Source organism: Podarcis cretensis (assembly GCF_951804945.1).
Source record: "Podarcis cretensis genome assembly, chromosome: 6".
In the NCBI taxonomy this organism is placed as follows: domain Eukaryota; kingdom Metazoa; phylum Chordata; class Lepidosauria; order Squamata; family Lacertidae; genus Podarcis; species Podarcis cretensis.
Genome location: NC_137175.1, coordinates 65,854,691 through 65,880,933, shown reverse-complemented (window position 1 = coordinate 65,880,933; position 26,243 = coordinate 65,854,691). Strand labels below are relative to the sequence as shown.

General features: G+C 42.1%; 1 protein-coding gene across 2 annotated transcripts in view; it reads left to right on the top strand.

Moving 5' to 3' along the window:
• NEGR1 (neuronal growth regulator 1) overlaps window positions 1-26,243 on the top strand; it is a 460,490-nt gene that overhangs the window by 275,740 nt on the left and 158,507 nt on the right. For both annotated transcript variants that reach the window (XM_079982498.1, XM_079982497.1), the window contains exon 3: window positions 25,316-25,441. In XM_079982498.1, the coding sequence (XP_079838624.1) occupies window positions 25,316-25,441 (126 nt within the window). The remainder of the gene's footprint in view (window positions 1-25,315; window positions 25,442-26,243) is intronic.

Here is a 26,243-nt window from a genome sequence, read left to right as displayed (position 1 = left end):
TAAAACATTGTTTTACCTTGGTTTGTTTTGTCAAATGTAAGTAATACCCAGCCACACCATTTTCCAAAACGCTGTTTCTTTCCTGGTTGCTGGTTGCTCTGCTCCACCCCCAGGTGTCACATTTTAATTCTTCCTTCCTTCCATCTCCTTTGTTATCTGTGCCTCAAATACTATTGGAAGTAAAAAACAAAAAGGTGAAACGCTACATAGGGACATATGAGCAGTGTTTCACCGATATAGCAGCATAAAACGATTAAAAATAAAGTGATAAAAAAGACAAGGTAATAACGCATTATGAACGTAAAACGTAGGACGTTATCAAAATCATTATTTAAGCCTTCCTTAATGTTAAAAACCATGAGTGTAGATCTGCCCTTACTCAGAGAATAAATCAATCACTCAGAGATGGTTCCATTTTCATGGATCTTCAGATTTTGGTGTAATGTCTATGAATGTATAGAGCCAGTGTGGTGTAGTGGTTCAGAGCGGTGGACTCGTAATCTGGTGAACCGGGTTCGATTCCCCGCTCCTCCACATGCAGCTGCTGGGTGACCTTGGGCCAGTCACACTTCTCTGAAGTCTCTCAGCCCCACTCACCTCACAGAGTGTTTGTTGTGGGGGAGGAAGGAAAAGGAGAATGTTAGCCGCTTTGAGACTCCTTAGGGTAGTGATAAAGCGGGATATCAAACCCAAACTACTACTCTGCCCTTTGAAAGTGATGGAAGAAATAGGTTCTATTATACAGTGCTGCATTATCTCATAGAAATAGGCTTTGAAGGGGTGTTGCTTCATGTGGGTCTTGCAAAGGAATTAGTGCTCTTCAGCTGAAGAGTGGAGTGATTAGATGAACAGGATCATGTGCTATCAATTGTCTGTAGCTAGTGCTCACTCCTTTGGTGTTTCTGTCTAATATAATGTGGTTCAACTAATCACTGAAGGCTTCTTGAGCTAGAGAGGCTCATGCATTGAATACCTTAGAGTGCTGTGTAGGCAAACAATTCCCCCCCCCCCATATCAACCACTTTGTGTTTTAAGGATAACACTGTTTTGCCCAGGACTGCAGTCTTTGAATGGGTTGGAAATTATAAAACAATTTCAAAGAAGTCCTCTTCATTGTTTGACACCAGATGATTTAAGTGGCCTACTTGAGTCACAGACTATATCTGTCCTAATCACAATTCCTTGTCAGGGTATTAATTTTCTTGAAAAGCAGGCATTTTGGGCTTGAAATAAAGCACATTACAATACACTATTTTCAGGGCTTTGCACCCTTCATTTGTTGATTTAATTTTTAAAAAACCCACTGCAAATAATGTTTTTTTTTCTAAAGCAGTGAAATTATTTGTGTGTATCTAAATGCATAATTACAAAAACCTTTCCAAAAAGCCCTATTTTTAATAATTAAAAATTATTACATACTTCTCAGAAGCTTAAAGAAATGATCTATCATTAGATGGGGAAAATTATACACTTCTATATAATAATGTGCTGGTAGACTATATTCATTATAGAAGAAGCATGTCTTGAGTGGAAGATGCTCTAAAATACTGGCAGCTTCATATACTAGAGAATAAAGTAGACATTATCAGGCTACTTGCCTTATTATTCTACCTGGCTGGTTTGTATCCAGCTTCTTCCATGCCTGAATGGCGAATAAAGGTGTCAGGGTGTGTGTGTGCATTTAAACCGTTGGCTTTGGTGTGGCTAGAATGTAGCCTAGGGTTTACACGTCCTCTTGCCCTGATATTTACCCCCGTGGGAAACTACTCTTTAGCACACAATCAGAGCAAACAGCAATTTGAGTTTTATCCAATTTAGTACTAAAGAGTGGGTTTTTCCTAGGAAAGGAACAGGGCAAGAGGAAAACCAACTGGACCCTTGCTTTCTAGGTATGGGACCAGCAGAAGTGTGGGCGAGCCCCTGCTGTCCATCTGCTGCTCCACCCACACTTCCTTCTGGTCCACCACTTTTGGCCACTGGTCCCATCCAACACTGTCAAGCCCCCCAAATATTGCCCATGAGGGAATGTGGCCCTCTGGTTGGAAAAGGTTCCCCATCCTTAGTTCAGATAAATACTACGCCAAGTGGACCAGTGGTCTTATTCGGTATAAGAGAGGTTCCTATAGTCCTAGGCCAACTTAAAATGTGAAGCCATTGATTGTAGATGGCATATCCCTATTTTGTAATCTTTCCATCCCTGTTTTGAACTGAAAGGATGATTACAAATAAGCACTTGTGTTCACAACACACATTAAGGTTGCACCTAAAGATCTGGGCCACAATGCCCACACCATAGAGCACCACCATAGAGACTAAGGCTGCAACCCTATACCAGGGAATCAGAGTTAACTCAGAGTGACTTATTACATGTGCTAGTATGTGACAATGGATAAGAGACTGAATAACAAATGGGGAAGTTCCATTATCAAATCTCACCTCTGCCATAAACTCACAGGTGATGGTAGACAAGCCATTTAGCCTTGGCATCCATCTGCAGAATGAGGATCTTCTTCACAGTGTTGTTTAAGCATTACAACAAGGTCTTGCATGTGGAGTGCTTTGAATTCTCAATAAGGATAATGATTACTAAGAGCAATTCAATTAGTAGCAAACACCACATGTGGCTTTGTGGTTCTGCAAAACAACTGAATCTTCAGGATAAACTGTTGTGAAGGGTCCATTAATAAGTACCTTCTGCACTGGTTAAAACTTTGCAAATGTCTCTCCCTTCCCCACCCCCCCCACCCCTCTCTCTTTCTCTCTCTCTCTCTCTCTCTCTCTCTCTCTCTCTCTCACACACACACACACACACACACACAAAAGGTGGTTGTAAGTCTTTGTGCTTTTTATTATGAGTCTTCAATGGATAGCCTTCAGTCTGGCCGGCAGTGGACTAACTTTTGGGCAACATAACGACATTTTATAGACTGTAATGGTGATATAATATTTAATTGTCAAGTGCAATAAAACTGGAAATAAATCAGAACACACACACACACACACGGTAAGTTTCATAGTATATTATTGACATTCTCATGAGACGTTTAAAACAAATTTAAAAGAAAGGAAATTTAAAAGAAAGGAAAAAATGGAAAACCCTTGGCTGCCAAAGTAAGGTAAACGGCAACCTCCAAAAACTTTTAGGAAGGATTTTCATTGTTTCTCCCCTGAATCATTTTTTTGAATAAGCCCTCCCACTCAATGGATTATGAAATAGATCTATATCTATAGGAACAGTTTTGACACATCTCAACTTTAGGATAAAATGAGTCCTCAGACAAGATGATTCAGATACTTCTCAAGTACACAAAAATATTTTAGTGTCAATCTCAAATTGTTTTGCATTGAGGCTGCATCAACAAAGTGCCATGAGTGGAAGAGCCAAAGCTAAACTGTTTTAATTGTACACATTTTCAAGACATTGGATAATTTCCGTATCATTAGAGCATAACTAAATATTCAGCTCTTAAACCTTCTTACCCTGAAATATAAAGAGCCATTTAAAAAATCTAGATTATGGCCTGCACAGTTTTGAATAGATTTTTATATATCCTATAAGCCGCCCAGAGTGGCTGGGGAAACCCAGCCAGATGAGTGAGATATAAATAAACTATTACAGTCATACCTTGGAAGTCGAACGGAATCTGTTCCAGAAGTCCACTTGACTTCCAAAACGTTTGGACCCAAAGCTTTGCCAGAAGTTTGGCTTCCGAAAATCGTTTGAAAACCGGAACACTCACTTCCGGAGTTCAATCATTTGGGAGCCTATTTGTTCGGGAGCCAAGGCGTTCAAGATCCAAGGTACGACTATTATTTTTGTTATTATTTATTATTATGAAACTGTGTACCAACTTGTGTACTCAAAGAAATGCACACACATCACTGCACTACTAAAATGAATGAGGAGCTACATGTGTGCAATGGAGGTCCATGTCTAAAAGGAATCACTAAATCAGAGCAAAGGAATTTAGGCCTCTGCTCACTTTGCAGTTTTTGAAACATTTTCAAACCTGAAATTCCATAATCACAGGGAATAAAAATGTACTTTCCCGAGGAGAGCTGTAATTCTTGAGCTTCTACCGTGAGTTCCTTAACAGGGAAAGATGGCACGAGGACTGTGCTTTGCCCACTCTTGCCTATGTGATTAATGGGTTCTGATGGGCACTTATTTTTAAGAGTCAGGGTTGTAGCAGGGATAAAATAAGACAGATAGAAAATATAAGCCATGGCTTCAATATTGTTCTTGGACTTTAGCTGCTAATATAATTCGCAAGGCACGATTTCCTGCCTTCTAATGATAACAAATTGCATTTAGCTGGCATCTTTCATCACAATGGGGCCCCAAGTGCTTTATAAACTGATTTGTAAACCATAAATAATCACCCACTCATGAAATGTGGCAATAGATTGTTGGCTCAATTCGTACTGCAGCATGAACTTCAGGGCAGGGCAATGACACAAGGCAAGAGCTTATTTAGTGCCTATGGTATTGGGCATGGAAATAATTTCAGCATGGAAGATGACTATTGGAAATAGAATTTTACTACAAAAATAGGCTGAGTGCAGTTACACCACTTAATATGAAAATAGCGACCTGGTATCTTATTGCAGGAAATATAAATTCCTGCTGTAGTATCGTGGCTGAAAACTGGGAAACCTGTAATTTTTGCCTGTGCCATCTCATCCATATGTCTGGTATTCAAAGGAGCTCAAAATGTGTGGAGTGCATATGCACCTCCACTTCTACAGTCCACATGTCTGAAGCCACATCTGCGCAGGAGCCTACTTGCATACAATCTGTGATATGTGACATGCCCTCCAACATATCCAGATCCCAATCTGGGACACTCAGCCCTGAAAAATGCACTCAAAATGGATGCCGCAAAAAAATGTGAGAAAACAGGATGCCTCTGTTTTTCCAGAACAGTTGCGAGTTATGGTCTGAAGGCCTGCAGAAATGAAAGGTGCAGCTCATACCTACAGAGCATTTGTCCTCTATGATATACAGTGGTACCTTGGTTCTCAAACTTAATCTGTTCTGGAAGTCCGTTCCAAAACCAAAGCGTTCCAAAACCAAGGCGTGTTTTCCCATAGAAAGTAATACAAAATGGATTAATCCATTCCAGACTTTTAAAGACAACCCCTAAAACAGCAATTGAACATGAATTTTACTTTCTAACGAGACCATTGATCCATAAAATGAAAACAATAAATAATGTACTGCAGTCACACAATGAATCAACTGAACTGGATTCCACACAGTCACAAAAACAAAACAAAAAGAGCCCCAAAACAAAAATGCAAAATAAATAGCAAAAACAGACAGACACTCAAGATGGAAGTGTGGCACTCAAAACGGAGTATGTTCGGTTTCCAAAAAACATTTGCAAACCGGAACACTTACTTCCGGGTTTGCAGTGTTTGGGTTCCAAGATGTTTGAGTAGCGAGGCGATTGAGAACCAAGGTACCACTGTATATCCCTGTGTAGATGGAATCTCAGCTGTGTGGAGATCATGGGTGGGGGGCAGGAGGAGCAGTTCTGACCCTGCCTCTGCATTTTCGACCATCCACCAATGAACATTTGCACAGGACCTTAGACAAGACTCAGCCACTTCTCCTTGCTTTCTAGCCCACTGTACCTGCAATGCAGAGATAATAATACCGAGTTTATCTTACAGGGATATTGCAAGGATGACTACGATAACATATATGAAATACTGTTAAGTGTCAGGTATTGTCGTTGTTAATAAACAGTAATCACTTCTGGTTTGTATTGGTAGCCATGATCTGTAGCTTTTATTATTCTTTATATGAACTCTGCTGTGACCGAAGAATGACTTGCAAGCACTAAATCCTTGGTTGCCCAAGTATGAGATCAAAATCAAGTTGCTACTGCTGTTATTTCTATTGCTCCTGCTCACATTTGAGATCATTTGCAAAAGGGCAGGGTTTTGCTTGCACTCCGTAGGCCTTCATTATTGAATCATTCTTTATCAGTTTTGGAAGCAAAGGGAAATTACACTCCCACTTACTGGAGAGCCTAGGGGAGAAATGACAATATTTTAATGTCCCCCTTGCCACCGCACATTGATTTGAAGCTCTCTAGAAAATGCATTAATTTATTTAATGATTTCTGTAGCCCCTGCAAGCCCCGGCAAATATTAAAACTGTGCTAACTGCAAATGAGCTAAAAAGGAAAGCAAGATGAACTTTCTTCATCAAGCGTGCCCTTGGTTCTGCTTTAAAAAGCAAAGCAGCCCACAAACTGTTGGGAAATTATCTATTAATGTGAAGAATTAATTCCTTGTAATTTGTAATACATTTTTCATCTGCCAGCCTAGTTGACTACAAGAAAGGGGCACTGAAATAGTATGCTCAAGGTTGGGCAAGTACCTGGGAGAAGGGAGGCAGCAGACCAGCATTTATTTAATTGAATTGTGACATTTATATTCTGTCTTTCCTCCAAGGAGCTAAACACAGTTTCCCCCTTCTATCCTCACAACAACCTTGTGATGTAGGTTAGGCCAAGAAGTAATGGTCCATCCAAGGTCACCCAGAAAGCTCCATGGCTGAACAGGAATTGGAACTGGGTCTCTTCAGTCCTCATTTGACTTTATAAATTGTGCACCACTCTGGCTTAGAGAGGCAGCACAGCAGGTTCCATCAATGAAAAGTCACTCAAGTTAAGGAAATATGGCAGTTATCAGGGCTGGCGCAGCCATTAGGCAGTGTGAGGCTGCTGCTCGCCAGCACCAATTTGGGACAAGATCACGCCAATTTCCTGAAAAATCTTGGTGAAATTGCATGAGATCTTGCAGAACATGTGAGATGCTGGTGTTGGAGGCAGCGGTGTGGGCAGCAAGGCAGGGTGGCACTTGCCTCAAGCTGCAAAATGGGATGCACTACCCCTGGCAGTTATGACTAGCTCTGTATCAGTCTGCATTTCCTCCGCCAATCAATGGTGGTACAGAGAATCAGTGATAAGCAATCTATAGTGCCTCGTAGTGTATATGTTTTTTTCCATGAGAAGAAACTTTGCAAAATCAATACTTTTTGAGCCCCAGTTTGATACTGGGCTTATAACAGGTATGATCTAGGCTGAACTTAGGTCTCACTGGAATCAATCAGACTTAAGTCATGATTGACTTGTTTCATGGGCCTCAACCAACCATTTGAATCTAACCCATTACCTTTGGTTACCTTTTCACTTATGTAGGTCGTTATGCATTGAGTGGCAGACCTACATATTGGGGGCCACTGTCATCTTTGTCAACTGAGTTGTTCCATGATGGATCACCACACCTTTACAAAATCTGTGTTGCTGACTCCCAAACTTTGGGATTGTTAAAATATATACAATAATAATCAAATTGAGCTGTGTGACACAAATGGGGTCCACTAGACCCACAACTTTTAAGCAATGTGCACTAAAGTTGCCTCTGGGGCCCCTCTGGGATTAGGGACCCTGAAGCTGAAGCTTCATTAGTTTCAAAGTAGATCTGCCCCTGTCTGCATCCAGATAACTTATGAGATGAGACACACACCTGACATGAAATTTATATTGAATTTAATCAATTCAAAATTGAAATTTCTTGGATGGAAGAAGGACTTGTTTTGAATTTTAGCAGCACCTCTAATTGCTGCTGTGCTAGGACTGATCTCAGGAGGATCAGCATGTGGGGATCTCTGTCAAAACTACTATAAAAGTTACAAAAATAGGGAAAAAATAGGTTTATTCTAGCACCATGTACATCATGCAAAAAAATTCACAACTTACTCATAAATCAAATAGTTTATAGGCACAACACACACACACACACACCTAATCAAGAGTAATTGCTCAGTGGGACTTGCAACCCAACCCTCTGTATGATTCTATGATTCTATGACATGCCTACTCAATAATTCCATTGAGTTCAATAAGGACTACTTCCAGAATTTCAGCCTTAAGCTCTTAAGTGCACATTGATTTTTAAGGTCTGATCTTATTCATGTTTATTCAGCAGGAAGTGCTACTGATTTTGGTAGGACATTCTCCCAACCCTTTATGTGTAAAGTAGGCAAAACCTCTGTGTATTTACTCAAAAGTGACCCACTGCACACAGTGGGGCTTATCCCCTAGTAAGTATACCTAGGACTTCAGTGTTTAATATGTTCAATGTTCTCTGCTTTGCACCTCCTGAGAACAGAAGCCAGGAATACAGCACAGTAATTGTAATTGACAGATTTAGTGATCTGGATAGAACAATCCTATAACTGGATGAATAGCTCCAAATCCATGAACATTGAAAAATGTCCAGATTTTTTTTCTCCTTTTGGGTGATTCATATTCAAATTAGATTCCCTGCAGATATTTAGAACATGACAGTTACTGTCAGTAGACAGAAATTCTTGCCAGAAGTAATTAAAACAAAAAGGGAGAGAAAGAATGTCATTGAGCACTGCCTTCTTCCAGGACACTAACGTGCTATTTCATAATAATTGCAGCACTAGCTTATTCTCTGATTGCTGTTTTCAATTACAGCAGCAACTATGTATCCTGCTGTAATTAACAGGTTGTATTTGTATTTACATTAGAAAAGTATTTTAAGAAGCTCAGACCATGTAACCACTTTAAATTTGGATGAGTGTGTGAGGAATGCCCCCCCCTCCATTATTATGTAGTTCTCACAAATTATGGGACGTGGGTGGCACTGTGGTCTAAACCACTGAGCCTCTTGGGCTTGCTGGTCAGAAGATTGGTGGTTTGAATCCCCGCGACAGAGTGAGCTCTCGTCGCTCTGTTCCAGCTCCTGCCGACCTAGCAGTTTGAAATCACCCCAAAAATGTGCAAGTAGATAAATAGGTACCGCTGCAGTGGGAAGGTAAACACCACTTCCATGCCCTCTGGTTTCCATCACAGTGTTCCGTTGTGCCAGAAGCAGTTTAATCATGCTGGCCACATGACCCAGAAAGCTGTGGACAAATGCTGGCCTTTGACTAGACTTAACTGTCCAGGGGTCCTTTACCTTTTTACCTCTCACAAATAGCAGATGAAGTGGTAAACCTGTTTCTGGAGTGTACCATTTCAGACTGCAGGTGGAAGTTCATGTGGTAGAATGTTCTTCCATGTATGAATGTGTGTATATAGATATATATTAAATCCCTGAACACAGTAGACTAGTTACCAGGACTTGCTGTTTTTTTTTACATATTCCTTTATTGATTTTGCATGCTATCTTTTTATTATGTTCGGGGGGAGGAAACATCTGGAAAGTTGATTCATAAGAAAATGCAAATAACTGCCTTATTTTCCCTATATTTCTATGAAGTAATGATATAAATATGTCATCGATGAAGGTGCCATTTTAGCTAGAATTTGTAGCCAAGTTAGTAGAAAGCACACTGCTTAGTGATTCAGAAACATGCTCCATTTGGGTGACATCTTCTTGCCTTTCACACTAAATTCCAAATTCTTATTGTGGTTTAAAAGTCAGTTCACACCAATGGCTCTTTGATAATTTTCTCATGATATTATCCACTATTTCCTTCCACTATATTCAAACCATTTAGAAGTATAGATTTTCTGCAAATCCTTTTAATTAAACCATATCCTACCCTGAGGATCTTCTCAAAATCTTCCATACCGACTTTTCCATCCTCAGCTATCTGAACATTCTGTGCTCTTTTTTAAATTTGGATTTCATACCCTTTCTGGCAAAGATCCATGTCCTCCTGCTTGCACCGAATAACCCCAAGCACACTGATGATGCTCATTAAGGGAGCTGTGTTATTACTCAATTTTGATCGTAGGCTTGCTTTGGTAGAATGTCTATATTTTCATCATGCAGCTAAAAACGAGCTATTTAAATGAAGCATCACAGTGTGCCAGTGAAAGATGAGCCCATTTGCACTTATTGCATAGGGCTATGGCAGATAGATGCAAAGCAGTTTTGAGCCCTGTGGATCCCCTTATCTATATTAGGACTCTGTCTGGTTTTTCTTTTAACCTGGGTCTTCCTGAGCTGGCCAGGCCAAAATGCCGGCCAGTGCAAAAGGAAGAGTGTCATGGGGATTCGAACAAGTTGTTTGCTTCTGGGTCTGAGAGAAGGCAATGTGACCTTTTGAAAGTAGCACAACAAGGAGTAAATATTGCATGAAGACGCAGGAAAATACTTCCACGCTATGCATTGGGAATAATGAGCATGCTGTGCAGATCACAGCTGTGCTGTTAGTGGTCTGCTCTCTACAGAATTGAGTGCAGCTCTCAGACAAACCATGAAATGGTTAGGCCCATTGTACAAACACCTCGGATCTTCCCTTCCTTGCTATCCTGTTTGGGTAGGAAAGAAAGAAAGAGAGTTGGTTTCCAGTTCCAGCTATATAAAGGAACTCCTGCTCCTGAAGAGTAAAGGATGCTCGGAGTATGCTCTTGCTCGAGGCTACTGAGAGTTCCCTTTCCAGGCTTGTTTGGTGTTTTGTGAAGCGCACACATTTTGTGCTTGTTAGAGCCAAATCTGAATCTTACAAAAGCCTGACCTTTCCCCCTCTATGCCATTCCCATGACGTTGTGCTTGCTGTTCATCTAGTGTACTTCGTACCCGCCCCCCATACACAGACCCCAACGCTGCCTTAGGACATCTCCACTGTTGCTCTTGAATGATTTCAAGTATTTTTGACATTTGAACACAACAATTAAGTAGCGTTGTGGCAAGCTGACCGTCAGGCTTTGAATTCTGCATTTGGCATGCTCTTGCCTTCATTGATAGGTAGCTAATCACAATGAGAAGGACCTATAAGCACTCAGCAGGCATACAACAGGAGACTGTAGGAATTAAGCTTCTGAAAGATCAGTTACACAAGAGTGAGTCATTTTCTCTCTCTCTCATAAAATGGTGTCACACAAAGATTAAATACCCTTTAATCTCATTTATTCTCATTAAACCCTACATTAAAGGAAGTAAAAACGATTTTTTTATTTATTATTACATTTATATCCTACCTCTCCTCCAAGTAGCTCAAGATGAAATACATGGTTCTCTGCCTCCTCATTTTATCCTCACTATAGCCCTGGGAGGTAGGTTTGGCTGCGAGATGGTGACTAGCCCAAGTTCAGTCAGTGAGCTTCATGGCTTAAGTGGGAATTGAACCCTGGTCTCTCAGGTCCCAATCCAACCACCTAATCACTACACCACATTGGCTCTCAGCCTTGCACATGCATTTTATACTTTGAGTGTGGAGGTCATTTTGGTCTCATTCTTCAAGGTGGCAAAACATGGTGCACCAAATGCTTGGCTAGCTGGAATGAACTTAGCTGTCTGAACCTGTGAACAATGAGGAAAATGAAAAGACATGCAGCCATTTGTAAGATTTTTATACTGGATCAAGAAAGCCAACTCTGCCTGTTTCATCACTTACGGTATATCTGCAATCTGCACTTGCAACGCAACCACTGTCCTCACTTGTTCCCCTGCCTCTTGGAAAGTTGCGTGTTGAGGTCCCCAAGACATCCCCCAATAAAATACAATTGACACATGACTTTTAGTTTAAGGTTTTTGGCATAATTTTGGCCACAACTTTATTAAAATTACAAGCAATGTGGGTGGTTGCTTAGACATTGATTGCGACTATCTGACCCTGCACAGGGAAAGACTGACATTCACACGCCCACGAAGTCAGAAAGGGAAAACATTTTGGGGAGAGAGATGGGACTGGGTACCATGCCTCACCTCTCCCCAAATGCTCCCAGGGGCTCTTGCGTGTCCCTAGCCCCTTGACAGGGGTTCGGACAAAAGCATGGCGAGCCCCTGGGTTCCCTTAATGGAAAACCCTTGCAGCAGCAGCATTTTGGAGGGGCAGGCACAGTCAATCCATACCCCTCCACCAACCAATTCCTAAACCAATGCCTAACCGCAACCTTACAAGTTGTGACGATTTGCTACGCAGTAGGCAAAAACCAAATGGCACCAGCCAATCAGCCAAATGGACAAAATTCCTACCGGGTCCCTGCCCCAAAAGCAGACGACCCCATGACAGGCATAGCAAGGTCAAGCGAACAACCTGAAAATAGGGAGGGAGGGCGGGTGATCCGATGAGCGCAGTGAAAAGAGGAAGCTCAACGCTGCACACAGGGTATTTAAAGGCTATGGCTGTCAGAATGGCAACATTTAAATCTCCCCAGCAACAATGATAATGGTGGCCAAACTCTTTTCCCGCCCAGCAACAGTGGGTGTCTTGTTAGCCCCCACCACAACATGTGCTCTCCATGAAGGAGAACACGCTTTGTAGGTGTGAGACTGGATCCATTGGTGCCCTTTCATGAACTGAAAGAGGAGTCCTGTTCCTGGAAGAGTCTTTTATCCAGGCCTCTACTAATGGAAAAGAAGGGGGAACTGTTTCCTCAAATTCCCCCTTCCCCCTCTAGGTCTTCATTCTTCCTTTCACAGAGAGGTCCACTGTATCAAAGGCTGCTCTGCATAGAGAAGGATGCTGTTAGCTTCAACCTACAGTTCTGCCAGGCAGATTTTGAAGGGGGAATGGCATTTGTGATGCCTACAAAAACAGAACTCCTTCAATAGCCTAGGAAATAAAATACTGCTTTAAATAACCCCAACTCTAAGCCAATTCGGTATGATAGGAATAGGAGTTGATTTTATTCATGGGCTTGTAGGGAAAAGCTCATTCATCAGTAATTCATTGCAGATAATACAGTATCATGTCTTGGGGTCTTAAAGGATTACTTAATAAGAAGCAACTGTTGAGGATAAAGAGCTGTCCTTCAAAAATCTGCATTTTGACTATTTGTTTCTCCAGTTTTAATTGTTATTAACTTACAAGTTTTTTTTATTGAAAGATGAGAGTGGTTTTGGTTATTTAATTTTTTTAAAAAAGTCAAATCGATTTAGTTTGGTTCATTTGGGGCTATATAGGTCACAGCTGTTCAGTGTGTTTTTTTTTTCTTTGCCACAGAATAGATTTTAACAGAGTGAATTAGAGTAATGGATTCATTTCAGGGATCTACATGGGGAATCTGATTAATAAATTATCCTTTTATGTGGAAATAATACTTCTGGATGTTTCTAATCTTGAGGATGCTTTGCAACGTATGCAAGCCCTATGAGGTCATTAAATGAACTGTGTTAAGAGTGGATTATTGCCTTTGAGGGTTAGATTGTGACATATTTTGAAATATGTTTCTATTTGGGGGGAAATGTACAAACTCATTTCAAACTGCAAGGCAGAGTAATATTATACTTGGCTGTTCTAGGAAATTGAAAAGCCGGATATTTTTCTTTCAGCTTCTTTCTGACACCCAAACTACTTACAAAGGTTCTTTCTGCTAATTTAAAAATGAAAAAGGGAGAATTGAGGGAGGCTTAATCATCCTTAGGCACAAATCTAATATAACCCTCACTTTTAAGTGATTTCCCCCCCTAAAAATAAAAAATAAAAATGGATGCAGGAAGCAAATCAAGGCCTGAGTATTGTTTTCCCCACAGTATTTGAATAGGTTTTTGGTCAGAATGGGGTGAAGATCTTTGAAGAGGGAAGTGAATTCTGCTCCTGGAAACGGTGGGTCAGGGGTGAATCACTTTATTAACAAAGTGACTATCTTTCCTCTTTTTGTGACCTCTTCTTACAGCCCTTGGAATGGTTACAAAAGCAGCCATACCTTTCCTCCTGGCACTTCTCCATGGAATGACACTGTGGCCCCATTCACACCACACATTTAAAGCACCACGATACCACTTTATACAGTCATGGCTTCCCCTAAAGAATTCTGGGAGATGTAGTTTCTTAATGGTGCTGAGATTTTTTAGGAGACCTACCTATTCACTTCCCATCCCTTTTAAAGCCATCTAAATTTGCACATACATATGCACATGTACATATATATCAGGGAGCAGGTAACGCTGTAGTCTAAGCCAGTGAGCCTCTTGGGCTTGCAGATCAGAAGGTCAGCGGGGTGAGTTCCTGTTGCTCTGTCCCAGTTTCTGCCAACTCAGCAGTGCAAAGCACACCAGTGCAAGTAGATAAATAGTTACCGCAGTGGCAGGAAGGTGAACGGTGTTTCTGGGTGCTCTGGCACTCATCACAGTGTCCCGTTGTGCCAGAAGTGGTTTACTCATGCTGTCCACATGACCTGAAAAAGCTGCCTGTGGACAAACACTGGTTCCCTCGGCCTGAAGTGAGATGGGCGCTGTACCCCATAGTTGCCTTTGACTAGACTTAACTGTACAGGGGTCCTTTACCTACACATACACAAGGCTTTGTGCTTACTTCTACTGTTTTAGTAAGCTATACATATATTGGATTTTGTTGCTGTAATGTAGGAAGGGGAAAGGTAAGCAGGAATGTTCTTGGGAGTATGGGGAAAGAAAGAATGATGGACTCAGCATTTTATTCTGAACATTATGTGTAAATGTGTGGACAAAGGCAACCAGCTCCAGAATTCTTAGTCTGTAAAGTGACCACAATTGCTCCATTTTTTCCTAATACTGTATTCTACAAAGCCTGTAAATTCTGTTCATTGTAAAATCAAGACTCTTTGTATGATCAGTATGGAATTTTGCATGGAGACCCTGAGTAGTGAATGATATAATCTGGGCAATTCTTGGAGGTTAGAGGGGGGGGTAGAGTGTCCATTGAAAAGCAGATGTACTACAGCTGCTTTAGCTTCCAACTACAGGGGATCACATTAGTTTCTTGCAACTGTTCCCCACCCCACCCCCAGCATCCAAAACATAAGACAAGTTTCTCTTTTGCATGTTTTGGGTGTGCTAAAAATTCATGGATGTTGGAGGGGGTTTTTTCATTTATTTAATGAAAATCCATAGCGTTACAAGTTTTCAAACTTGCCCTTTTAAATTAGAGTAATCTTAAGGCAAATTATGTATTGCATGTCAGATAGAAACCAAGATTAAATCAGCACATTTGTTCCTGAACTAATACGTGGATTGGGTCTTAGTTGTTCCCTGCCTTCCATGCTTCTGAATGTTCAATTGCAGTCACAAGCTCACAGCAATAGAATCAAAATACTTTCAAAATGGTGCGTGCGTGTCATCAGTCCTATACACCTAGGAATAAGATCCACTGACGTCAAGAAGAGTTAGTTCTGTGCAGACAGGGATAACAGTTTTGCACTGTAAAAGGACATGTATAAAGATGTACTTAAATTCAAATGTTTATTTACAGACTACTTTGGAAATGGGACGGAGCAGACTTTTGGGTGCATGTGATACAGACTGGAAACAGACTCATTTATCCATCTATCAATCCCTACCATAATTGTGTCAGGCTTTCAAGCTTTCTCTGCTCTGCTTGTACATTTTAACAAATGGGGGTGGCAGTTGCTTTGGCATCCCCCATCTGTACCCATGTGGTTTTGGTCCATGAGTGAAATTTTAAGCATCTTAACTCTTGCTGTAAACTGGAGGGTTGGGTTCCTTCACAGAATATAATACATTAACCTCTAATAATGATTATGTTTAGAGCATGTCGTTGGCAGGTAATGGGACCTTTCCCTTCCTATGGGAAATTGTTAGTGGCAACGAGGGTTCATTAGCACAGTGTTTCCCAACCTTGGGTCCCCAGCTGTTTTTGGACTACAATTCCCATCATCCCTGACCAATGGTATTGCTAGCTAGGGATGATGGGAGTTGTAGTCCAAAACCAGTTGGGGACCCAAGGTTGGGAAACACTGCATTAGCAATAGAAAGAGACAAAGAAGTTTCTGTTACCAGTTCTGGATTGTATTCTAGTCAGAGCACACCAATTCAAACTAATGAATCTAAGTTAGTCATGCCCACTTTAATGGAAATTAGAGGACTTATCTGCACTTACCTTTGGCCTTGTGCTTTCCAGCCACAGGCCTGCACTTTAGAGCTCCATGTCTGACTGCTCTTTTTTCTCCCCAAAGCTTTCCCTGTGGAAACCCACTCTTTAAAGCAGAATTGCAACAAAAGTCCATTAAGGTTTTCTGCAGATTGCCATTTGCTATGCTGCAGCGGTAAATAATGGGTTTTCTTTGTGGGAAACCTCTGGAGCACACACAAAAAAGGTGTGTTTGGACCCAGAGCTTTAAAGTTCAGTCCGTGTCTGAAAAGTAGAGAGGCAAAGTAAGTAAAATAAGCCCCTTAGTAGAACTAGTCTTGGATACAACCCACTGTCTGAGTGGCATGCAAAATTCATGCAGGGATTTGTACAGTCCACCTGACTTCAGTCGCAGGTGTTTGTTGGCCTACAACGAGTGTGTATCTATTACCTTTTTAATAATGTTTGTGTTTGTATCCGACTGTGTATTTGTTCAGAGACAGGGAACTAATAAAGTTATGTCTAATAGTAATAAGACTAGCCATAAAGTGAACATAGAATCCAAGGATATGGCTGTACCGTCTGTATGATATTCCAATTATATTTTCAGCAGTTTTGATTTGCATCGCTTACAAAACATTTGCCTCGCATCATCTGCTTCATCCCGTACTCACATGCCAAACGCATGTTTTCATTTTCTCTGTCTGCATTTCTGGAGTTCTGCCAGGGATGGCCAATTTCTGTATTCTTCAGGCAGCTCAAGTCTCTGGACTGCTATCTCCTTATCATTATAAACCCAGCTGCTTGACTAAGAAACTTTTATCATTCTTTACTATAATTTATATACAGTGGTACCTCAGGTTAAGAACTTAATTTGTTCTGGAGGTCCGTTCTTAACCTGAAGCTGTTCTTAACCTGAAGCACTACTTTAGCTAATGGGGCCTCCAGCTGCTGCTGCTGCGCTGCCGGAGCACAACTTCTGTTCTCATCCTGAAGCAAAGTTCTTAACCCGAGGTACTCTTTCTGGGTTAGTAGAGTCTGTAACCTGACGTGTCTGTAACCTGAGGTACCACTGTAGTGCCATGAGTATGCAGAGCACTTTGCAGTTCTCTGTCTCAAGGAGTTTACAGACCTCAGCAGTCTGGGAGCTTCTGTAGACCTGTTCCTTCCCACACTGCAAAAGCAATGTCAGACGTTCTGGAGTATGTGGGTGAAGCACAAACCCTGGCTCAGGGATGGGGAACCTGTGGCCATCCAGATGCTGCGACTGCAACTCACATCTTCGCTGCCCACTTGCCATTCTGGCTAGGGTTGACAGGAGTTGTAATCCAACGGTATCTTGGGGACCATGGGTTCCAGTCTTTGCTCTAGCTTCTTCTTCTACTATCATTGCCTCCCCTGGAAAACATGCTGTAATGCTAATATGGAAATGGACCCTTAGAGGTATAGGCCATAGTTTGTTTAATTAGCCAAAGGCCTAGGAGGAGGAGAAAAAGTTTTTGCCTGGTGCCTAAAGATATGCAATGAAGGTATCAGGCAAGCTTCCTTGGGGTGAGCATTCCACAGATGGTGAGCCACCATAGAAAAGGTCCACTCTCATGTTATCACCCTCTGGACAGAGGAGGCACATGAAAAAAGGCCTCAGATGATGATCACACGATCCAGGTTGATTCATTTGACCAGGATTGCCAACTTCCTTTTAATTGTTTTTTCTTCTTCCCTGTGCCTTATAAAATAAATAAAATAAAATAGCCGTTGCCTAACAGACAGAAATTCAACAGGTGCACAGTCCAAACACTGTACCTGTTGGCTGTCAATCTGCTGTGCAGTTGTATAACCTCTGGTGCTCTAAACCCAATTATTATTTTTTTTTTTTAAATCTATCCATGCTGATGCTTGCTCACAAACTGTGTGTCACAAACCATACTCAAAAGTAAAATAAATTCAAAATTTCCCTCACTCCAAACAGAGACACTGTCCCAATCGCCTGGAGCAGAATCCACTGGCTGTCTGCAAATGCATACAGCTTGCTTTTCACCCATTTGTGGATGAGCTGCTCTGTGGCCTTCCAAGGCAGTCACTGCCAACACTGTTTGATTAGAATCACAGCTGTACAATAAACAGATATTGTGTCTCAATCAAAGCCACAGCACAGAGCATCCTTTATACTGATGGAGTCAGCGCTTCCAAAATTGCGCCTGCTTTTTATGGCCTTTGGAATGCCTGCTTCTTGGGGGTCCTTTGCAGTTCCATCCCTGCCCCCCGCATGTTATATATGGGGCTGCCTCTGAAGTCAGTTCAGAAACTTCAGCTGGTGCAGAATTTGGCAGCTAGGTTGCTCACTGGGGCAAGACGATTTGATCATATTACACTGCACTGGTTGCCAATTAGTTTCTTGGTCCAATTCAAAGTGCTGGTTTTGATCCATAAAGCCTGAAATGGCTCAGGACCGCCATACCTCAAGGACTGCCTCTCCCAATCTGAACTAGCCTGGACCCTACGACCACATGTCATACCCTCCAACATTTCTCCAATGAAAATAGGGGTGTCCTATTCTATAATAATAATTTTACTATTTATACCCCATCCATCTGACTAGGTTGTCCCAGCCGCTCTGGGTGGCTGCCAATATAGATATATATATATAAACATAATAAAACATTAAACATTAAGAAAACTTTGCTATAAAGGGCTGCCTTCAGATGGCTGAGGGGTTGGATAACTCCATACCTTCAAACATTTCTTTGATGAAAATAGGGACAACCTAAGGGAAAGTGGGACATTCTGGGATCAAATCAGAAACCGTGATGGCTTTTGTAAAACTGGGACTGTCCCTGGAAAATAGGGACACTTGGAGGGTCTGTCATGTGCCTCTAACATGAGAGGTCCAGAGTGTGGCAACACGAGAATGGGTATTTGCTGTGATAGCTCCCTGCTTGTGGAATGCGCTCCCCAGGGAGGCTGACCTGTAACCTTCATTACGTATCTTTTGGTGCAAGGTGAAAACGCTTCTCTGTAACCAGGCCTTGGGCTGCTTAACATTCTATGGCCTTTTGAATGTATTTGTGAGAGGGTGGTTATTGGTTTGTTTTTGTTATGTATTTTATGTTCTCATTTTGTATTTTTATGTTGTTAACTGCCCTGCGATCTTCAGGTGAAGGGCAGTTTACAAATTTTAAAAAGAAGAAAGAGGAAGAAGAAACATAGATATTGCATTGTGTGGAAAGTGTAGAGTAAGGGCAGTAAAGAAAATAAGGCATAGCCCACATTTCTGCATGCTGAAAGCACTGATTGCCTGCCTGAACCTGGAAACCATCTAAACTCTGGGCTGCTAGGGGCTCCAAAGTGATGTTGCCCACAGCATGATTCCTCTTGAGTGTTTACTGTGTCATCCGCTGTTATGCTGCACTGGAAATGTTAAGTCTCCTCGGGAAAAATCAATAGCTGAAATTGTGCCCACATGAAAATAATTTGTATTGTAGAAATAAACAGGAAGTGTTTCTTTTTCTTTTTTTGTTTTTAAACTGCCTTCCATATCTTGGAAACAATCTGGAGCGACTCCCCTCCTAGCTAGTGAGAAGCAGAGTTGCTTTTTATATACCTAGAAAAGAAAAAGAAAAGAAAATGCTGGAGAGTTGCTTTTCAAGGATGCAATAGTAGGCATGTGATGTCCCTAGGCCAGGTTCAATAAACATTCCATGCGCTCCCTCCATCCTGGAAGTCTGCCTCGAATTGATTGGTTTTCGTCCGTGCAGTCTTGCAGCAGCTCTTGTGAAGAGAGCTAGTCAGAATTATTTTTATCGATTCTGCCACTATGTAATTTTTATAGAGCTGTTTGACCAGTGCGACCCGATACATATCATTACAGGGCTTTTGCTTTGTTTTGTTATCCCCTGAATGTACATGCAAAGCATCAGAACCACGCCAAAACATGATTACTAACAATTTGAGTTTTAATCTTGTCATCCCCTTGAGATTTCGGGGGAGGCATTTCCAACTCTGGAATTCATAAATGATAGGTGAAAAAGGACAAACGGGCAGTTCCTGATTGATGTGAGGACAGACTGCTAAACTTCAAAGCTGCGAGTTACATAATAAGGATTAGAGGCTCCTGTTACAATTGCTAAAATACCAACCACAACTGCTATGATTAAACACCAAGAAGAAATGCCAGTGAGGCTTGCTAAAGCTTCTGGTGTTCTTTGATCATCATAAACAAAGCATTACAAGGCCCCACATCATTTTCTGACTCAGATTAAAATATACAAGGTGGAGATGTAGGTCTGGTTGATAGTGTGATCCCAGAAGTCTCTGTTCTGGTGCCTAATGCTTTGTTTCACTTAGTTTAAATGAACCTTGAAAGTTTTTGTTGCCTAAACAGTCTGCTCAATATCTTTGCCTCAAGACTGGATTGTTACCTACAATCTTGTAGAAATAATAAGAGGGGAAATGAGAATATGAACTGAAATCATTTTGATTTATGCTGTATCCTCTCAGTGCAATGTGTACCTTTTACCTGTGACCTCCTAGCTTAATCAGTATCTTCCAACATGGTTAAGACAGTTGTTCATCCACACACAGTACCTCTGCTTCATTCCTATCCCCCAATATAGGAAAGAAAGGTCTTTAAGGCACATAAGGGAAAGGAATCTGTGTAAGCTAATATTGCTTGCTAACATGTCACAAAGAACACCTAGTGGAAATATTATTGAAGTTTCATAGCAGTTACATGAGTGGGGACTCAAGCATATCCTGTAGTCAGGTGTCTTGTTTGTAGAAATTCATCGCTTAGGTGATGCTGACATGTAAGTACATACTCTCCTAGTGTCCTGGTTTGCCAGGGACAGTCTTGGAAATATGAAAGCCATCTTGGCTTCTGATGTGATCCTGGAATGTTTTTATTTTTCATGCCTGCGCCACTGCTGCCAAGCTCAGGGAAGAGGATGAGCCATCACTTGTTCTGAGCAGCAGCAGAAGAAGAAGAAGCAAGGGAGCATTCCAGGGCCTCTCCAGGGCCACTGCTGCCAGAATCCTCCCTTGGGCAGCTTGTAGTGACTGCTGGAGAGCCAGTGAGGAGGACAAGAAGCTTCATCCACCAAGGCAGGCAGAGGGCAGAGTTGCCCTGGGCAGGAAGAAAGGGGGAGCAAAGTGGAGCACAAGGAGTCTTGATCTTTTAAAAAAAATGCTTTGTGTGTCTGTGTCTAATCTTTCCCCTCTCTAAAATATATTTATTGCTCTGTGTGTGTGTCCCAGATAATGAAATAAGACTGGGATTAAGGGGTTTCCTCCAGACAGTGGAGGGCATGTGTGCTGTGTCCTATTGGTGTGGTGGTCCTCGCCTTTCTTCTGAAGGACATGCTCTGTGGAAGAAGACGGGCAAAAATGGGGCGTCAAGGAGGGTCAGTTGGGGGTGGGGAGTGAAAATGTTCCATCTGAGGAATGCTGGAGGGTATGCAAATAATAAAACTGATAGTTCAAGAGACAAGAAAGGAATATTTCTAATGTTCAAACAGGTAATTATTGTACTCCAGAAAGAGACATGAAAACAAAGCAGATATTTTCATCCAGCTTCCCCCCATTTTTCTCTCTCAGTACCTCTTATAACCCAAAGCAACGCTCTGAGGCTACATTCACACCATTAATTTAAAGTAGTATGATACCACTTTAAACAGATACGTCTTTCCCCAAAGAATAATGGGAGCTGTAATTCATTAAGGGTGCAGAGAGTTGTCAGGGAAACCCAATTCCGCTCCCCAAGCTACAGTTCCCAGAGTGGTTTAACAATCAATCCCTCTTCACAGGGAACAAACTGCAGCTTTCAGAATTTTATTTAATATTATTTATTTATTTATTTATTTATTTATTTATTTATTTATGCCCCGCCCATCTGACTGGGTTTCCCTAGCCACTCTGGGTGGTTTCCAACAAAGATTAAAAATACATTAAAATGTCACACATTAAAAACTTCCCTAAACAGGGCTGCCTTCAGATGTCTTCTAAATGTCAGGTAGTTGTTTATCTCTTTGACATCTGGTGGAAAGGCATTCCACAGGACAGGCGCCACTACTGAGAAGGCCCTCTGCCAGGTTCCCTGTAGCTTTACTTCTAACAGTGAGGGAACTGCCAGAAGGCCCTCGGTGCTGGGTCTCAGTGTCTGGGCTGAACGATGGGGGTGGAGACGCTCCTTCAGGTATACTGGGCCGAGGCCGTTTAGGGCTTTAAAGGTCAACACCAACACTTTGAATTGTGCTCGGAAACGTACTGGGAGCCAATGTACGTCTTCCAGGACAAGTGTTATATGGTCTCGGCGGTCGCCCCCAGTCACCAGTCTAGCTGCCACATTCTGGATTAGTTTTAGTTTCCGGGTCACCTTCAAAGGTAGCCCCACGTAGAGCACATTGCAGTAGTCCAAGCGAGAGATAACTAGAGCATGCACCACTCTGGCGAGACAGTCCGCGGGCAGGTAGGGTCTCAGCCTGCATACCAGGTGGAGCTGGTAGACAGCTGCCCTGGATACAGAATTGACCTGCGCCTCCATGGACAGCTGTGAGTCCAAAATGACTCCCAGGCTGTGCACCTGGTCCTTCAGGGGTACAGTTACCCCTTTCAGGACCAGGGATTCCTCCACATCAGCCCGCCCCCATCCCCCACGAACAGTACTTCTGTCTTATCAGAACTGAACCTCAATCCATTAGCCGCCATCCATCCTCTAACCACCTCCAGGCACTCACCCAGGACCTTCACTGCCTTCACTGGTTCTGATTTAAAAGAGAGGTAGAGCTGGGTATCATCCGCATATTGATGGACACCCAGTCCAAACCCCCTGATGATCTCTCCCAGCAGCTTCATGTAGATGAAAAGCATGGGGGAGAGGACGGAACCCTGAGGCACCCCACAAGTGAGGGCCCAGGGCTCTGAACACTCATCCCCCAACACCACTTTCTGGACACGGCCCAGGAGGAAGGAGTGGAACCACTGTATAATAGTTCTCCCAGCTCCTCTAGACTGTCCAGAAGGATGTTATGGTCTATTGTATCAAAAGCTGCTGAGAGATCCAGCAGAACTAGGAAACAGCTCTCACCTTTGTCCCTAGCCTGCCAGAGATCATCAACCAGTGCGAACAAGGCAGTTTCAGTCCCATTATGAGGCCTGAATCCCGACTGGAAGGGATCCAAATGGTCTGCATCCTCCAGGCGTGCCTGGGGTTGTTCAGCAACCACCCGCTCAATCATCTTGCCCAAGAATGGAAGATTTGAGACTGGGCAATAGTTGGCCATAGTGGCCGGGTCTAAATATGTTTTTTAAGAAGTGGTTTAATGACGCCTCTTTCAGCGGGTCTGGGAACGCTCCCTCACAGAGGGAAGCATTCACCACCCCACAGAGCCCATTGCCCAGCCCTTCCCGGCTTGCTTTTATTAGCCAAGCAGCCTGTCCACATCCTCGGGGGGTAACGGATTGAAATTGATTCCATGCAACTCGACCAGACAGGGCTCTAGCACTCTCCCGCCCCGGCTCTGCTCCCAAAGTGGTTGTTTGGGGGGAAGCCATGACTGTTTAAAGTAGCACCATAGTGCTTTAAATATATGGTGTGAATGTGGTTTAAGAGGTACACAATCCTTCCTGAAACTGAATTGCCTGATAAGGGACAGAAACCTGTCACCGCAATGTGGCTGTTTCGTGATACCTAGCTTCCATACAAACCAGAGTATTTCTGAGTCATGCAAGAAAGAGTCATCCATAAGCAGCAAGAGGTAGTATCTGGAGCAGGTGCTACTGACATATAATGATCATTTCCAGGTACTTTGCCAGTTCTTGTTTTAGGTTTTTGCTTACTGGAAAACAACAAAATCACTTGACTTATATTATGAGTCATTCTGACATGAGTGTAATTGTGAGGGGCAAGTGAGTTTCTCATCATTCCCTCCAACATTGTGCAAGATATCACACATACATTCCTATCTAGAGGGTTTGCAATCTGATGCAAAAACCAAAGGGCTGGGGATATTCATGAGGGATTAATAAGTGAGTAATGCAGGTACAGTGGGAATAACTCAGGCGGCAGTAGAAGAGCAATTAAGGAGAGGCTAAGTGGCTCAGGAAAGGTTTTGCTGCAGAACTGGGTTCTCCAAAGAGACTAAACAAGAGGCTGAGAGAAGCAGAGTGCTGAAGACAGGAGAGAGAGGACAAAGCTGTTCAGATTCAGGAGTTCCAGTCCTGGTTCATCAGCTGGAACTGACATTTGGGTTCCCAAAAAACACAATGTTTCATAAATTGGTCCCCATAGTAATATCTCTTCGCAAGCAGTGCACTAAACCTAGAATAATTGGTGAAGGAGGGATTATTGCAAATAAATACAGCTGCACAGCACAGCCCACAAATCACTTGAAACAGCTTAATATCTGCAAAGAACATGACTGCCACAATTTTTATTTGCAAGGAACAAGGCCTTCTTGACAGTGGCACCTGCTTTATGAAGTGCTCATGCTCATCCTCAAGAAATCAAAGGGATGAGCTCCCTTGCAGTCTTCCTGTAACAAGCCAAAGCTTTCCTGGATTAGCAGGTCTGTGAGGATGATGCTGTTGCCTATGTTGTTCTTGGTGTGATTTATTGTGTTGGATTGTTTTATTTTAAATGAATTGGAATTACATTTAGGACTTTTGTTTTTATTACTGTTTTTACTATTGTAAACCTACTTCTGGAGTTTGATGGTGAAAAGATACATAGTATAACAAGCCAAATAACCACCATTAAGAATGTATAAATTCTTAGATATCATCATCATCATCATCATCATCATCATTTTGCATTTTGCACTCTGCTTTGTGCCCTGTTGCAGGGAAACCACCAGCACTACCCTAAATCCAGTGCTGGCTTAAGCTACCCAATGGCTTCTTGTCATGAAGACTATATATTACCTTCAGTGTAAGGAGAAATACTGAATACTAGTCAATGTCAAACTTAACAGAGGGTGCTATAGCAGACAGGTTCAGCTTCTTGGCTTCCTACAGGAATCTGGTTGGCTACTGTAAGAATAGAATGCTGGACAAGATAGGCCATTGGTCTGAGCCGAGCCTTTCTCATATGTTCTTATCTCTCATGGTTGTTGCAATGATATAATGGGCGAAGAAAGATGAAATATAAATGGAATATTAACCTACTAGGTTTTTCATAGTGATGTTCCAAAATTCAGTGCCATGTACATAGGCATTCCTTGTTAAGTTTGGTGGGACTTACTTCCAGGTAAGTGCGTTTAGAATTGCAGCCTGAATGTTGTATCAGCTAATAACTATCAAGGAAATGTATTTCTGTGTGTGTATGCAGAGGTGCTACTTTGTAGAGATATTTCCCTATAGAAAATGGGCATATAAACTGAACCTTGCATAGCGCATTGCGGAGCAAGGGTGACTCTTGTCTGGGATGAAGCTGGATTCTAATGATATCAGTATTGCATCTTTAATGACATCTCTAGTGGTTTCCCAGATTAAGGAAATCTTTAACTGGGTTTTATTGTGTCGTTTCAGTTTCTCCAAAGATAAGTCATATCTCAAATGACATTGTGGTGAATGAAGGAAGTAACGTCACGTTGGCCTGCTTGGCTACAGGGAAACCAGACCCTTCCATTTCTTGGAGACATATCTCTCCATCAGGTATGCTCAAAATCCACTCGATTTGATTCTCTGTCACAATGTGCATGGGGTTTTGGTGTGTTTGTGTGCGGTTTGGGTTGTTGCAGCTGTTTTAAGTTACATACAAGTCTAATATGAATTCCAAGTGCCAGGTTGTTCAGGAACCTGGAAATTTGCTAGGAAATTTGAAATATGTTACAGAATTTGATTAAAATCACTAATTGGATCATACTGGTGGCTAAAGTCCATGATATAAATGGCAGCAGTTAGAGAGTAGCTAGTAGCTTTAAAATGTTATATATGTGTGTTTCTGTGTGTTTTGTTTTGTTTTATTGTTAACAGACAGTTTCTGGCTTTGAGTTCCTGCCAAAATCAGTACCTTGTGGAAAAGGTGAAACTGGTTAATGAGAAAGGGGGGGAACTGCACATTTTCAAGGCTTTCTCCCCATGTTTGAGTGCCTCAGGCAAGAGATCTGAAGTTAGTTTCTAGCTTTTATCTGTTCATGCTCCACCCTACACAGGCACCCAACACACATGGCTATTTAACTATTTAATAGACTCCACCCTGATGTTTTCTTCTCTTGCTTTCCTGTGCAAGGGAGAATGCAGATTCCAGGCAATGGAAGTGGTGCAATACAGACAGCTAGGTTAACAGCCTCAAAGGAGGTGGCAGGGAAGCTGCAAGTTGGGATTCCTGCTCAGATGCTGGAAACACAATTTTGTCTTCCTGCCAGAAGCAGCATGGTGTGGAATTGCAGCTCCATTGCCAGAACAATGGAGGTATACTCCCTTGTCTCATAGGAACATGGGAAGCTGCCCTATG